The 17,760-nt window shown below is 36.6% G+C and overlaps 1 protein-coding gene across 1 annotated transcript in view; it reads left to right on the top strand.

Moving 5' to 3' along the window:
- The first annotated feature begins 4,983 nt into the window (after positions 1-4,983).
- The window catches only part of FAM177B (family with sequence similarity 177 member B), a 38,845-nt gene continuing 26,068 nt past the window's right edge, over positions 4,984-17,760 (top strand). The window contains exons 1-3 of the mRNA XM_053709371.1: positions 4,984-5,010; positions 12,252-12,395; positions 14,704-14,770. Of these exons, the coding sequence (XP_053565346.1) occupies positions 4,987-5,010; positions 12,252-12,395; positions 14,704-14,770 (235 nt within the window). The 5' untranslated portion in view covers positions 4,984-4,986. The remainder of the gene's footprint in view (positions 5,011-12,251; positions 12,396-14,703; positions 14,771-17,760) is intronic.

The raw sequence follows: 17,760 nt of genomic DNA, 5'->3' as shown, positions 1-17,760 counted from the left end.
GAGCAGAAGCCCGATCCTTCCCCTAAAGGAACAGTTTCCGGTTGGAAACCTAATCCAGTCTGGAATAAATCCAAGCCTTCCAGAAAGTCAAAACCAGCCCCTAAATCCGCATGAAGGTGCGGCCCTCATTCCAGCACAGCTGGTAGGGGGCAGGTTACGATTTTTCAAAGATGTTTGGATCAATTCGGTTCACAATCTTTGAATTCACAACATTGTTTCGCAAGGGTACAGAATAGGTTTCAAAGTAAGACCGCCTGTGAGAAGATTCTTTCTTTCACGCATTCCAGTCAATCCAGTGAAGGCTCAGGCGTTTCTGAAATGTGTTTCAGACCTAGAGTTAGCTGGGGTAATTATACCAGTTCCAGTTCTGGAACAGGGTCTGGGGTTTTATTCAAATCTATTCATCGTACCGAAGAAAGAGAATTCTTTCAGACCGGTTCTGGATCTAAAAATATTGAATCGTTATGTAAGGATACTAACATTCAAAATGGTGTCTATAAGAACTATTCTGCCTTTTGTTCAGCAAGGGCATTATATGTCTACAATAGACTTACAGGATGCATACCTGCATATTCCAATTCATCCAGATCACTATCAGTTTCTGAGATTCTCTTTTCTAGACAAGCATTACCAGTTTATTGCTCTTCCATTTGGTCTAGCAACAGCGCCAAGGATCTTTTCGAAGGTTCTCGGTGCCCTTCTCTCTGTAATCAGAGAACAGGGTATTGCGGTATTTCCTTATTTGGACGATATCTTGGTACTTGCTCAATCTTCACATTCTGCAGAATCTCATATGAATCAACTTGTGTTGTTTCTTCAAAGACATGGTTGGAGGATCAATTTACCAAAGAGTTCCTTGATTCCTCAGACAAGAGTAACCTTTTTAGGTTTCCAAATAGATTCAGTGTCCATGACTTTGTCTCTGACAGAAAAGAGATGTCTGAAATTGGTTTCAGCCTGTCGAAACCTTCAGTCTCAATTGTTCCCTTCGGTAGCATTATGCATGGAGATTTTAGGTCTCATGACTGCTGCATCGGACGCGATCCCTTTTGCTCGTTTTCACACGAGGCCACTTCAGCTTTGTATGCTGAACCAGTGGTGCAGGGATTATACGAGGATATCACAAATAATATCCTTAAATCCCAATGTTCGATCATCTCTAACTTGGTGGATGGATCACCATCGTTTAATTCAAGGGGCCTCTTTCGTTCGTCCAATCTGGACTGTGATCTCAACAGATGCGAGTCTATCAGGTTGGGGAGCTGTGTGGGGATCTCTGACAGTGCAAGGGGTTTGGGAATCTCAGGAGGCGAGATTGCCAATCAACATTTTGGAAATCCGTGCGATTTTTAGAGCTCTTCAGTTTTGGCCTCTTCTGAAGAGAGAATCGTTTATTTGTTTTCAAACAGACAATGTCACGACCGTGGCATATGTCAATCATCAAGGGGGGACTCACAGTCCTCAAGCTATGAAAGAAGTATCTCGGATACCTGTATGGGCGGAATCCAGCTCCTGTCTAATTTCTGCGGTTCACATCCCAGGTGTAGACAATTGGGAAGCGGATTACCTCAGTCGCCAGACGTTACATCCGGGTGAATGGTCTCTTCATCCAGAGGTTTTTCTTCAGATTGTTCGACTCTGGGGTCTTCCAGAAATAGATCTGATGGCCTCTCATTTGAACAAGAAACTTCCCAGGTATCTGTCCAGATCCCGGGATCCTCAGGCGGAAGCAGTGGATGCGTTGTCAATTCCTTGGAATTATCATCCTGCTTATATTTTTCCGCCTCTAGTTCTTCTTCCAAAAGTGATCTCCAAAATTCTATTGGAGCGTTCATTTGTACTGCTGGTGGCTCCAGCATGGCCACTCAGGTTTTGGTTTGCGGATCTCGTTCAGATGGCCAGTTGCCAACCTTGGACACTTCCATTAAGACCAGACCTATCTCAAGGCCCATTTTTCCATCAGGATCTCAAATCATTAAATTTGAAGGTATGGAGATTGAACGCTTGATCCTCAGTCATAGAGGTTTCTCTGACTCAGTGATTAACACTATGTTACAGGCTTGTAAATCTGTCTCTAGAAAGATTTATTATCGAGTTTGGAAGACTTACATCTCTTGGTGTTCTTCTCATAAATTCTCCTGGCATTCTTTCAGAATTCCTAGAATTTTACAATTTCTTCAGGATGGTTTAGATAAAGGTTTGTCTGCAAGTTCTTTGAAAGGACAAATCTCTGCTCTTTCTGTTCTTTTTCACAGAAAGATTGCTAATCTTCCTAATATTCGTTGTTTTGTACAGGCTTTGGTTCGTATCAAACCTGTCATTAAGTCGATCTCTCCTCCTTGGAGTCTTAATTTGGTTTTAAAAGCTTTGCAGGCTCCTCCGTTTGAGCCTATGCATTCTCTGGACATTAAATTACTTTCCTGGAAAGTATTGTTCCTTTTGGCTATCTCTTCTGCTAGAAGAGTTTCTGAGTTATCTGCTCCTTCTTGTGAATCTCCTTTTCTGATTTTTCATCAGGATAAGGCGGTGTTACGGACTTCTTTTCAATTTTTACCTAAGGTTGTGAATTCTAACAACATTAGTAGAGAAATTGTTGTTCCTTCATTGTGTCCTAATCCTAAGAATTCTAAGGAAAGATCGCTACATTCTTTGGATGTAGTTAGAGCTTTGAAATATTATGTTGAAGCTACTAAAGATTTTAGGAAGACTTCCAGTCTATTTGTTATCTTTTCTGGTTCCAGGAAAGGTCAGAAGGCTTCCGCCATTTCTTTGGCGTCTTGGTTAAAGTCTTTGATTCATCATGCTTATGTGGAGTCGGGTAAGTTCCCGCCTCAAAGGATTACGGCTCATTCTACTAGGTCAGTTTCTACTTCCTGGGCTTTTAGGAATGAAGCTTCTGTTGATCAGATTTGCAAAGCAGCGACTTGGTCTTCTTTGCATACTTTTACTAAATTCTACCATTTTGATGTGTTTTCTTCCTCTGAAGCAGTTTTTGGTAGAAAAGTACTTCAGGCAGCTGTTTCTGTTTGATTCGTCTGCTTATAATTTCAGTTTTTTTCATTATAAAGATTAAAACTTTTGATTTGGGTTGTGGATTATTTTTCAGCGGAATTGGCTGTCTTTATTTTATCCCTTCCTCTCTAGTGACTCTTGCGTGGAAGTTCCACATCTTGGGTATCTGCTATCCCATACGTCACTAGCTCATGGACTCTTGCTAATTACATGAAAGAAAACATAATTTATGTAAGAACTTACCTGATAAATTCATTTCTTTCATATTAGCAAGAGTCCATGAGACCCACCCATTTTTTGTGGTGGTTATGATTTTTTTGTATAAAGCACAATTATTCCAATTCCTTATTTTTTTATGCTTTCGCTCCTTTTTTTTTATCACCCCACTTCTTGGCTATTCGTTAAACTGAATTGTGGGTGTGGTGAGGGGTGTATTTATAGGCATTTTAAGGTTTGGGAAACTTTGCCCCTCCTGGTAGGAATGTATATCCCATACGTCACTAGCTCATGGACTCTTGCTAATATGAAAGAAATTAATTTATCAGGTAAGTTCTTACATAAATTATGTTTTTTTATTTTTAAAGTAATGTTAGGTTTTTTATTTTAATTGTATTTTAATTAGGGGTTAATAGGTTAATCAGGTTTAATGCGTTGTGGGGGTTGGCGGATTATGGGTTAATAGTATTGATAGGTAGTTGGCGTTGTGGGTGAATGGCGGATTAGGGGTTAATAGTCTTCACCTCCTGTTTCTCAACCTCCTACCCTTCTAGATTGTAAATCCCCACGGGAATAGGGCCCTCAATTCCTCCTGTATGTGTTTGTAAATTTTGTCCTGTCTCTTACAAGTTTTATATTATTGTTGTATTTAAATGTATCCATAGACAGCGCTGCGGAATATGTTGGCGCTTCACAAATAAAGTATAATAATACATATATTAGGTAGATCGCAATGTGGGTGAATGGCGGGTTAGGGGTTAATACATATATTAGGTAGATCACGATGTGGTTTAGTGGTTAATACTTTTATTTTTAGTTGCGATGTGGGGGGATTGCGAATATAGGGGTTTTGACGTGTCTGGTTTATTTTTGGGAGGCGGGTTACACTTTTTCCGGAGATTTAACTTTTTTTTAAAATTTCTTAGGCGCCGGCAGTTTCTAAATTGCCGTAAGTCACTGGCGACTCCAGAAATCTATATTTCTGCACATTTCTGCACATTTCTGGACATTGCTAGTTTATCCGACATACGGCAGTTTATGAACTGCCGAGGTGGTTTATTGAATTCCCCGATGTGGAAGGTGAATTTATGGGCAAAGCGGGTTTCAGCAGTTACTCTGATGCATGCGCTGTATATGTAATCTCGCCCGTATAATATGTATCTAATGCACCTTTAAAGGGATAATAAAGCCAAAGGTAAACTTTCAGGATGCAGTTTTAAAAAACTTTAATTTTACTTCTGTTATCTAATTTGTTTCATTCTCTTGGTATCCTTTGTTGAAAAGCGTGCATAGGTAGGCTTTGGAGCAGCAATGCACTACTGGGAGCTAGCTGCTGAATGGGGCCTGCACATATATTCCTGTTGTCATTGGCTCACAATATGTGTTCAGCTAACTCCTAGTATTGCATGATTGCTGCTCTTTCAACAAAGGATACCAAGAGAATAAAGAACATTTGATAATAGAAATATACTGGAAATTTAAAATTGTATGCTTTATCTAGAGAGAAAAAAAGAAACATTGGTTTTGTGTCCCTTTAAGTTGAATGACTGTACTGTAACTATTACAACTTCAGATGATTATCACACAGTGAGATTAACTTTACTCTGTTTTTCCTGATCTGTCCCTACCTGGCTAGCACCTTATTAATGTCCCTCACACAGGGAGGAGGGACTGGCCTGTATGTAAATTGTATGACTCTTGATTTTCTTGTTTTCCTTCCTTGCTATATTTTGTTTTAGGAGCAAGGAAGTGCTGGTCATGTCAGAAGGAGATATTGTATTGGTAAGTAACTCTTTATAACTAAACACGTCATAACCATGAAATTACCCATTTGTGACACTGCAGACTGAACACACACTAGGGACACGAATGCTACAGAATATTAGCTTAGGTTAAAGCTGGTCTCCTTGGAACACACTATGGGCAAGATTACAAGTGTTGCGGTATTTTGTGTTTTTTGCTATAGTGAAAACTTCACTAGAATTAAGATTTTTATGCTAGTCGGGTTGCGTTGGTATTACAAGTTGAAAGAAAACTTTTTTTGCATTTACGCATTCACCCCTAGGAGTCAATAGAGAAAAAAAAGTGGTAAAAAAACACTTCACTCTTGCATAAAAAACATAACAAATTCTCATTAGTGCTAACCTGACATGAAAATATGAATATTTCATATGCCAATGTTCTTTACGTAACGGAATATGTTATATTTATTCATAAATAAATATTTCTACAAATATCTGATGGTTTTTAAACAAATATATATGTATACATATATATATATATATATACATATATATATATATATATATATATATATATATATAGGAATCTCTATTTAGAAAAACTTAGAACATATTCTGCTGTGTACAGAACATTGGAATGTGAAATATTTACAGCAAATACATAGTTAAGAATTTAAATAAATATGAATATTGCATAAATATGCTTTCATCTACTTAACGGAAAAAGGTTTTATTGCACTTCTATACTGTATATGTCTATATATGTATACATGTATATATTTATGTGTATATATGTCTGTAAATACATATATACACATATAAGTACATAAATATGTACACACATATATATATATATATATATATATATCCATCTTTATAAATGTATATGTGTGTGTATGTTTATATTAAAGCCCTTTGAGCCCTTGTAACTATTTTTTTGAAATATTTTTTATTAGACAGTGTTATTATCAGTGTAAGTGTACTTTGTAATGTATTTTTCATGTGTTCCTGTGTTCATATTTACAGTCCTGGGTGGGAATCGCGGAGCTTTCCTACGGTTTTGTGTGTATAAGATAAGATAGCTAGAATTGGGAGCTGAATTATTTTGCACTTTGTAGCTAATTATTACAGTAATGATGAGTATTACTGTAAAATGATTCTGCTTGTATTACATGACAGGCATAGTGAGTAAAATAGAAGCCCTCCATTCATTGCCTATTTTAATGTGCCTCTCAGCATAGATGGGCAGCCATAATTTTACTGCTAGTGCACCGAAAACATGATGCATGTTCATATCCTCACAACCTCACATCAAAATTAAACTTTCTTGATTCAGATAGAGCATTCATTTTTAAGAGATTTTTCAGTTTACTTCAATTTTCACATTTTCTTTGTTCTGACTCTCTGTATCCTTTGTTGAAAAGCATACCTAGGTAGGCTCAGGAGCTGTAATGCAGTACAAGAAGTTAGCTGCTACACACATTAATCTCATTGAACATTCCTGCAGAAAAAGCAAACAAAAGGGCACCTCCTGTGTGTATCATTTGTTCCAAAAGGTACTCCTATTGTAGTATATGTGTGCAGGGTACTCACATTTGGTAGCAGCACTCAATTGTGCTTATAGGGACAGGCTGAAGTTTTATAGTGCTCCAGCTCACTATTCTCCAGCAAACTGGAACTCCAATGTGTGGTATATTGAAGGTAGCCAAACAGGGACCAAACGGTTTGTTAAAAAGTGAATGTTGAAAATGTTTGCAAGCAGTAATGCAGTACCAGGGGTTAGCTGCTACACACATTAAACTCATTGACTCACTTGATGTTTTCAGCAAGTAATAGTGCACTTTTATGTCCCCTTTAAGGTGTAGTTAGGCTTTTCTTCTTTAAAGAATGTAACAATACAAATGCTTATCTGATAACTCCTGTGTTTAACTCTCTGATGTCAGAGTCTTGTAAAACTGGTCCCTCAGCTTCAAAATTAAACTATTGGCTGCATAAAAGCTGTGATCTCTAATTATATATAGACATTTAAACTATTTGTAGTATTCTTATAAGAGGCACTGAGCATGTGTACAAATAGAGCAGAGAGAACTACTAAATAAATAAAGTTATACAACAAAAAACAATCACCAGCATAATCAAATTACAATTAGGCATTAAATGTAAATGATCTGAAGTTACATTTATCTCACTATATAATCCAAATGTAATGTAATATCCAAATGGTTCTAGGAATAATTACTATATAAATCCCTGGTAAGACCTCACCTTGAGTATGGAGTGCAGTTCTGGGGACCAATTTCAAAAAAAGGCATTGCAGACTTGGAAAAAGTACTGAGAAGGGCCACAAAGCTAATAAGGGGAATGGAGAAATGAAGCTATGAGGAGAGGTTAGCCAAACTGGGTCTGTTTACTCTAGAAAAAGACGCTTGAGAGGTGACAATTACTTTGCATAAATATATTCAAGGCCCATATACAGAGATGGTAGAAACTCTGTTTATTCCAAGAAAATTGTTTGTGACAAGAGGACACAATATAAGGTTGGAGGAAAGGAGATTTAATCTCCTGCAGCGTAAACATTTTTTTCACTGTAAGAGCAATTCAAGTGTGGAACTCATTACCTAAGGAGGTAGTAAATATATATAATACCTTAGATCGTTTTAAAAATGGTTTAGATACATTTCTGGCTAAGAAAAGAATTCAGGGGTATGATTGCTTGTATTAAATGGGTCACCTTTTTGAATGGGATTAATTTAATCATAACTGGATTTTTTTGGTAAGTATATTAAGATTTGTATTGTTTGAACTCAATGGACTTCTATCTTTTTTTGACCTCATCTACTATGTATTTATGGGTCCTTTGCATGTGTATTATTACTAGGTGGAGTGGCTAGAAGATTATATCTAAGTATTCTTTAAGCTGGTGCTACACAAATTATAAATATTTGATTTTAAACTCCGGTGGTTCCTATTGAATACACAACATAAAGGGACACTAAACACTTCATGCACCTCCCTCTAAATATAGGTGCCACCATTTTGGAACTTTAATTACACTGCAGGTATCTGAAGGAGAGTTACTGCACATGTGCATAAACGTCAGCAATTGAATGCATTGACAGATTTTAACATGGCGCCACCCATGACTGGAGGGAGGCGGAGAATAACCTCAATACTATGCTTACAAAAAGTATTTGGTGTTTTTTAAAGTCCATTTATATTAATATATCATTTTATTATTCACAGTTAGGAACAAGAAAAACCAATGAACATGAAGAAATATTATCAGGGATCAAACACTATAGTGATCAGGCCGTTTACCATATAGTATAAAATGATAGGTGGTGCAAAACAATTGCTGTTCCTAAATGTATCTAATTATAAAAATAAATTAATATACGTAATCCAATGTAGTTTAGTGTGTTCAAATATCATAAAATATGTTTGATATCTATGTAGGATATATGATGTTGCTTAGAACCTTAAAAATACAAAATGTATATATATGTTTATATCAAATCAATATTTATTACTATACACTTTAGTAAATACCCATAGATTCTTATATCAATGTATATTAAAACAGATACAATTAAGTGACATACTGAAATAATATAAAAAACAGACACCGGAGTCTTACCTGAGCAATTTCTAATGCTAAATATCTAAAAACCGATATAATTAAAATGAAGATACTAATAATCGCTTTTAGATACAATGTATCAATCCTGTAAGTAATCAGGCTTTGTATGTGAAGTAACCACCTTGAAAAAGGCTGCAAGACGAAACGCATAGAACCTGATAATCACACCAGCTGATTGCTGGTCTAACAGAAGGGTAGAAGGCTACATACCGGGATATGAAGCGTGCAAATATACGCCCACTCGGGACGTGTGGAGGATCTATCTCTGACACAGGAGGAGAACAAAGATCGAGACCTGTTAACTTGACAGTTATAATTCCAGCAGTCCGACAAGGTAACCGGTAAATCATCCAGCTCACCCACAGGAAAAGAGGACATCTTGACAACAGTGCACTGTTGAATGGTTTTGAACTGACATAGAGGAGAGCGGTATTACTTCTTATCTGCTTAAGGTACTATTAGGTCACATAGGCTGAAGATTGACGTAAGTCACATGTGTTTTACCACTTGGGAACCATTTGAAGTTATCGACACGCTAATATAGCGACAACCAGCTACAAACACATATACCTATAAGCCCAATTGATAAACACCACAATAAGACTGGTTTTCAGACATATCCACCAGCCCATAAGATTGGGTTACAATTTGCGGTTACTTCACATACGAAGCCAGAGTACTTATAGGATTGATACATTGCATCTAAAAGAGATTATTAGTATCTTCATTTTAATTATATTGGTTTTTAGATATTTAGCATTAGAAATTGCTTAGGTAAGACACCGGTGTCTGTTTTTTATATTATTTCAGTATGTCACTTAATTGTATCTGTTTTAATATACATTGATATAAGAATCTATGGGTATTTACTCAAGTGTATAGTAATAAAAATTGATTTGATACAAACATATATATATATATATATATATATATATATATATATATATATATATATATACATTTTGTGCTTTTAAGGTTCTAAGCAACATCGAATATCCTACATAGATATCAAAGATATTTTATGATATATGAACACACTACACTACATTGGATTACGTATGTGAATTTATTTATATAATTTGATACATTTAGGAACAGCAATTCTTTTGTGCCACCTATCATTTTATACATTATTTTAAACTTTTTGGGGGAAATATGTTTTAAGGTGTGCTAGTTTCCTATTCTGATTTTGACAATCATATATTCTTTTATTCATTTACCATATAGTAAATAAGAACATATAATAGACCCTCTGAGCCTTTTTATAGCGTAAACAAGGATCTAATGCATTAAAATATGTAGACCCACTTAATGACAACCAAAAACGTTAGGCTCAAAGTCATCATAGTAAGGCAGTAACTGCAACAGATACAGTCATCATCAGGACATATGGAATATAGTAAACAGAAACCAATCAGCATGCTTACAGAGAAATGACCACTATGACATACCTAGGCACTCACAAGGCTATAAAACACTTATCACACTCCATCTCAAAAGTTACTTGGTGGCACCTAATTAAAGGACAATTAAATATAGTAAAATTGCATAATCAACAAATGCATAATAATAAAAAAAACAATGCAATAACAATTCAAAGATTGTTTCATTACCTTTTCCCTGTATCACATGACAGCAGTCAGCCAATCACAAACTCATAATCGTATATGTGCTGTAATCTCTTTGTTCTTCAACAACAAATCCGAGAACAAAGTAATTTTGATAACGGAAGTAAATTGGAAAGTGTTTTTTTTTTTTGTTTTTTTAATTGCATGTTCTTTCTGAAACATAAAATTTAAATTTTCTCTTTTATGTCCCTTTAACAATAGTGCAGAGAAGCTAGAAACGTACCCCACAACTTACTTGAAGTCTTTGTAGAGGAACAAAAATCTCAATATTCTACATTTAAAGCCTCTGGTCCCTTCCTTGTTTAGTATATAATAAACATCCTGATTGCACTGCTCATATAATCTCTTTAGAAGAACAACCTCTCACATTGATAACTATATTCCATTATCAAAATCACTGCTGAGGTGCTTTATTTATAAAGGGTGAGTTGCGAAGAACGGTGATTTTATGGGCAAGCAGTAACAGGTGTTTTTAATGTATGTTGGATATGTTTGGTTATAATAAAGATTTTTGTTGCTTTTTTGGTTATAATAGTTGTTTGTTGCTTTTTTTGCATTTACTGAACCCAATTTTTTTCTTTTGTGATTCAGATAGAGCATGCAATTTTAAGCAACTTTCTAATTTACTCCTATTATAAATTTTTATTCGTTCTTTTGCTATATTTATTTGAAAAAGAAGGCATCTAAGCTTTTTTTTTTGGATCAGAACTCTGGAGAGCACTTTTTTTTATTGATGGATGAATTTATCCACCAATCAGGAAGAACAACCCAAGGTGTTCACCAAAAATGGGCCGGCATTTAAACTTACATTCTTGCATTTCAAATAAAGATACTAAGAGAAAGAAGAAAATTTAATAATAGGAGTAAATTAGAAAGTTGCTTAAAGTTGCATGCTCTATCTGAATCATGAAAGAAAAAAATTGGGTTCAGTGTCCCTTTAAAGGGATAGCAAAGTCAAAATTAAACTTGCATGAATCAGATAGAGCATGTAATTTTAAGACATTTTTAAATTCACTTCTATTTTCAAATGTGCTTCATTCTCTTGGTATCACTTGTTGAAAAAGAATATACACATATCCTACACTAGTGGGAGCTAGCTGCTAATTGGTGCCTGCACACATTTGTCTCTTGTGATTGGCTAACGAGATGTGTTCAGCTAGCTGCCAGTAGTGCAATGCTAATCCTTCATCAAAGAATAAGAAGATAAATAAACAAATTTGATAACAGAAGTAAATTGGAAAAATTGAATGTTCTATCCTAATCATGAAAGAAAATTTTGGGGTTTCATGTCCCTTTAAATGGACATAAAAAACCCCAAATTTTCTTTCATTATTCAGAGAAAACATATAATTTGAAACAACTTTCCAATTTACTTCAATTATTAAATTTTATTTGCTTTCTTTTTATCCTTTGTTGAAAAACAGGAAGGTAAGTTCATGAGCTTTCACGTGTCTACAGCACTATATGGCAGCAGTTTTACATCAATGTTTTATATTACCAAGAGCACTAGATGGTAGCACTATTTCCTATCATGTAGTGCTCCAGTCATGTGCACGCTAGCTTTCTAATATTTTCATATAACTGCATGTAACAGACTCTATTATAAAGAAGATTATGCACAAACACAGATATTTTTAATAAAATTAAAAACTTAGAAGATCCCAATTTAGTTTTGTTGATGAGGTAAAGCTGGGACACCCACTGAAATGGGCTGAGAAAGCAGGAGTAGCAGACCCCTCCCTCCCCTGCATATGAAAAGACCCATTATACAAACAAGAGAATGCTGGAATCTGTAGACATCAGTTTACATCTGATACTGTGGGGCTTGGTTAGGAGTCTGAAAATCAGCACAATGTTATTTAAAAATCAACAAAACTATACATTAAAAAAAAAAAAAAAAAAAAAAACACTTGTAGATGGGCTATGTAAATGGATCATCTACAAAGAATGTAGGCAAAGAAAGATCTTTAATTTGTCCCTTTAATTTGTGTTCATCTTCTCTTTCCCTTTCAGAAAGAAGTTGAAGATGTGGAAAAGAAAAAGCTTCCCAGAAGGATAATCCACTTTGTGAGTGGGGAAACCTTGGAGGAATATAGCACAGAAGAGGAGGAGGATGAGGAGGAACAAGATAAAGTTGACTTCTATAGCGTTGACACGGTGAGGATAGCAAAGTATCGGCCATTTTGTGTTGTTTTATTTGTAGTCTGCAAATCTTTAGACAATATGGATTCTGAGCATGATCTTACAAGTTATTAGTTTCAACAGGACAAGTCCATTTACTGTAACCCCAAGTGCTTATTTAGCCGCTCTACAGGTTCACCATACTAATGCCAGCTAGTCAATTTGTTGTTGCATCTAAAAGAGGCCATTTTAAGATATATGTATTTGTTTATTTTCTTGTGCTGAAAAAGTGCTCTGAAGTCACATGACTTACTTTGTTGTTTGTAAATGAAGAAGATTAAAGGGTCTTTACTGTAAACTTTTCTCCCCTTTAAGATCACTTTTACCAGTTGCTTAAAGGGACAGTCTGGTCAAAATTTAAAATCACGTGGATGAATTACTTCTTTGAATAGAAATATATTTACAATATACATATATTGGCAAGCATTATTATAGTAAAAGTTATCACTGTTTTATGGTTAGCATTTTCCTCTGCACGTGCATGTGAAGCATAACTAAATATTCTCGGTTTTTAAATACTGTAGCTGCTCAGAGAGCCATTTTGGCTTGTATGATGTCAGCAATGATGCAATGTTAGTGCTTGAGCGAAAGCCTTATAGCACGCTAACCTCTGGAGCTCAGAGGTCCGCTAAATCCCTCAGAAACAGACTTCTAGCACGCTGACAACAGTAACGCAAGAGCTCTAACCCAAGGCGCATTAAGCCTAAAGTGCGCTAATCCAAAAGTATGTATCTAAGCACTATCACAAAACGTATCAGGCATCTGCCAGGGTGCAGCATAAGGTAAAAATATTAGTAGATGAATATGCACTCTCTGGATTTAAACAAAATAGCCGTTATTTAAAGGTAACTAAACTATAGCAAAATATTAGTGATGTTTTGAGGCCATGAACAAATAAATGCTTTTCAGGTTCTCCATTTACGCTGTTATACAGGAGAAACTGGAAATTCAAAGAGATATGGTATATGGAAAGTTGTTGGACTGGGAAAGGCTCAAAGGTTTTTAGATATATATGCATTTGTATATATATGTGTATGTGTGTGTGTGTATATATATATATATAGATATATATATATATATATATATATATATATATATATACACACACATATATACATATACATACACAGAAATATATATATGTGTATATATATATACTGTACATACACATACATATGTACACACACACACATATATACACATACACACACACATGTTTTGTTATGCTTGTCTTGCAAATGAATAGCAAATCAGTCGAGCCTTAACATTTTTAAAACAAATGAAACTCTTATTTGCTGCAATTGTTTTTCAATAACCAAACTCCACCAACCACTTGCCTTATCTGAAAGAGCCAATCTGGTCTTGAGACTGCAGAAGACAAGTTAGCAGTCATCATTATGTTAGTATAAAGTGTATTGTTTTGCATTTCTTATCTGCTAAATCCAACAAGGGAACGGTATGTAGTAGGGTTAGCCTTGAGACATCTGCAGGGTATTTTTCCAGTTCTGAAAATTAGAAAGTCCCCAATTTTCAGAGCTAAATTACATGAAAGGGGTAAATAAAGTATATTTCAAAATTGTTTTATTACGATTAAAGGGACACTAAACCCACATTTTTTCTTTCATGCTTCAGATAGAGCATGCAATTTTAAGCAACTTTCTAATTTACTCCTATTATAAAATTATCTTCATTCTCTTGGTATCTTCATTTGAAATGCAAGAATGTAAGTTTAGATGCCGGACCATTTTTGGTGAACAACCTAGGTTGTTCTTGCTGATTGGTGGATAAATTAATCTACCAATGAAAAAGTGCTGTCCAGAGCCTGAAACAAAAAAAAGCTTAGATGCCTTCTTTTTTAAATAAAGAAAGCAAAAGAACGAAGAAAAAATTATAATAGGAGTAAATTAGAAAGTTGCTTAAAATTGCATGCTCTATCTGAATCACAAAATATTTTTTTTTGGTTCAGTGTCCCTTTAAATAAATATTTTATGTTAACATCTCAAGGTGTTTACTCTCCCTTTAAAGGGACAGGAAACCCCAAAATGTTTCTCATGATTTGGATAGAACATACAGTTTTAATCAACTTTCCAATTTATGTCTATTATCAAATTTACTTCATTCTCTTGTTATCCTTTGCTGAAGTAACAGCATTACACTACTGGCAGTTACATGAACACATCTAGTTAGCCAATCACAAGAGACAAATGTGTGCAAGCACCAATCAGCAGCAACAAAACAAATTACCGCAATAACTTTGCTAAATTACTGTACTTTTCTTAAACAGACAGCAATGACTTGGGGAAGCTACCTACAATTTTGGATGCTGCGGATTGTTACGATGGCTTTCTTCAGTGAGTAACAAGAACAAATGTTAAAATGCCCCATCTTTTTACTTTTATCATGGTACAAAGCTGTGCCATCCGTGTATCAATAAAATGTATAATATAGCCCATCATCTCTTTACCTTTTTTGGTTAATAAATATTTTCCTTTATTTCTTGTACGTTACACTACCTGATGGCACAGAATGCACAAGAACCGCCCCTTTTACAGTGCAGTTAGTCTAACCTCACCCAATGGTAAAGACTGCACAAGAACCGCCCCTTTTACAGTGCAGTTAGTTTAACCTCACCCAATGGTACATACTGCACAAGAACCGCCCCTTTTACAGTGCAGTTAGTCTAACCTCACCCAATGGTACAGACTGCACAAGAACCGCCCCTTTTACAATGCAGTTAGCCTAACCTCACCCAATGGTACATACTGCACAAGAACCGCCCTTTTACAGTGCAGTTAGTCTAACCTCACCCAATGGTACAGACTGCACAAGAACCGCCCCTTTTACAGTGCAGTTAGTCTAACCTCACTCAGTGGTACAGACTGCACAAGAACCGCCCCTTTTACAGTGCAGTTAGTCTAACCTCACCCAATGGTACAGACTGCACAAGAACCGCCCCTTTTACAGTGCAGTTAGTCTAACCTCACCCAGTGGCACAGACTGCACGAGAACCGCCCCTTTTACAGTGCAGTTAGTCTAACCTCACCCAGTGGCAAAGACTGCACAAGAACCGCCCCTTTTACAGTGCAGTTAGCCTAACCTCACCCAGTGGCACAGACTGCACAAGAACCGCCCCTTTTACAATGCAGTTAGCCTAACCTCACCCAGTGGCACAGACTGCACAAGAACCGCTCCTTTAACAGTGAAGTTAGCCTAACCCCACCCAATGGTACAGACTGCACAAGAACCGCCCCTTTTACAGTGCAGTTAGCCTAACCTCACCCAGTGGCACAGACTGCACAAGAACCGCCCCTTTTACAGTACAGTTAGCCTAACCTCACCCAGTGGCACAGACTGCACAAGAACTGCCCCTTTTACAGTGCAGTTAGCCTAACCTCACCCAGTGGCACAGACTGCACAAGAACCGCCCCTTTTACAGTGCAGTTAGTCTAACCTCACCCAGTGGCACAGACTGCACAAGAACCGCCCCTTTTACAGTGCAGTTAGCCTAACCTCACCCAGTGGCACAGACTGCACAAGAACCGCCCCTTTTACAGTAAAGTTAGTCTAACCTCACCCAGTGGCACAGACTGCACAAGAACCGCCCCTTTTACAGTGCAGTTAGTCTAACCTCACCCAGTGAAACAGACTGCACAAGAACCGCCCCTTTTACAGTACAGCTAGCCTTATACTACCTGATGGTACAGACTGCACAAGAACCGCCCCTTTTACAGTGCAGTTAGCTTAACCTCACCCAATGACACAGACTGCACAAGAACCGCCCCTTTTACAGTGCAGTTAGTCTAACCTCACCCAGTGGCACAGACTGCACAAGAACCGCCCCTTTTACAGTGCAGTTAGCCTTATACCAGTGATTTTCAACCTTTTTTTTTGCCGTGGCACACTTTTTTACATTAAAAAATCCTGCCGCGGCACACTGGTTGAAAAACACTGCCTTATACTACCTGATGGTACAGGCTGCACAAGAACCGCCCCTTTTACAGTACAGTTAGCCTAACCTCACCCAGTGGCACAGACTGCACAAGAACCGCCCCTTTTACAGTACAGTTAGCCTAACCTCACCCAGTGGCACAGACTGCACAAGAACCGCCCCTTTTACAGTGCAGTTAGTCTAACCTCACCAATGGCACAAACTACACAAGAACCGCCCCTTTTACAGTGCAGTTAGTCTAACCTCACCGAGTATATAGAAAACGATTAGAACAAAATGATGAATTAAAGGACCAGTCAACAGAGTAGATTTGCATAATCAACAAATGCAAGAAAACAAGACAATGCAATAGCACTTAGTCTGAACTTCAAATGACTACTAGATTTTTTTTCTGACAATTTTAAGTTATGTATTTTTCCACTCCCCCTGTACCATGTGACAGCCATTAGTCATTCACAAATGCATACACACTTATTCTTGCACATGCTCAGTAAGAGCTGGTGACTCAAAACATTTAAATATAAAAAGACTGTGCACATTTTGTCAATAGAAGTAAATTGGAAAGTTGTTTAAAATGGCATACTCTATCTGAATAATAAAAGTTTAATTTTGATTGAGAGTCCCTTTAAAGTATCCTTTATTTTTAATATATTTTTTAAATATTTATAACGAATAGTCTGACTTTACTTTCATTTTAAGTTTACAGAGGTTCCCTTGTACTCTTAGGATTTCTTCTCTGATGCACCCTGCTGAGCTATCAGAGGTCTGGGTTCCATCTTATTCGCCATCTCAAGTGTGTGGAGATCTCTGTAGAGTTTAGCTAAGGAGTGCCTCGCTGTTTTACGGGATTTTGCTATTTTTTTAATAAAGTACCCTCAAAGATAAGCCTTAAGGGCAGCCCAGATCATATCTAAGCTTGTGTTCCCTACGTCATTGTGTTCTATAAACTCTTGTATGGTCTCTATGAGTTTCTGGAATTTCAATTTCTGATAGACACTGCTCAGGTAGCCTCCAGGAGGGTCGGGAGGCAAATGACTGTAGCAAGGAAAGGTCAGAGCAGACCATATCATGATCCGACCAGGTGCATATTTTAATGTTGGAGTTACTAAAGCTGTCCAGTGTCCATGGGTCACACAGTAGATAGTCAATTCACGAGTAGGAGTTATGCGCCTTGAAGTAGTGTGTGTAATCTCTTTCTGAGGGGGACAGACATCTCCAAATATCATATAAATTATGTTGGTATATAAGTTAGAGGTCGAGGATAAATTTCTATTAGTTTGTGGGGCCGAGGAATATTGTTAATTAATAGATGACCCCTTTTAAGTTGGTCAACGCATCCAAGGAGCTTACATAGGAAGGGTAGTTGTTGTGTGTTAGGAGTGTAAACAGAAA

The sequence above is a fragment of the Bombina bombina genome, chromosome 4 (assembly GCF_027579735.1).
Source record: "Bombina bombina isolate aBomBom1 chromosome 4, aBomBom1.pri, whole genome shotgun sequence".
NCBI lineage: Eukaryota > Metazoa > Chordata > Amphibia > Anura > Bombinatoridae > Bombina > Bombina bombina.
Note: the sequence above shows the minus strand (reverse complement) of the source record. Positions and strands in the feature narration are given on the sequence as shown.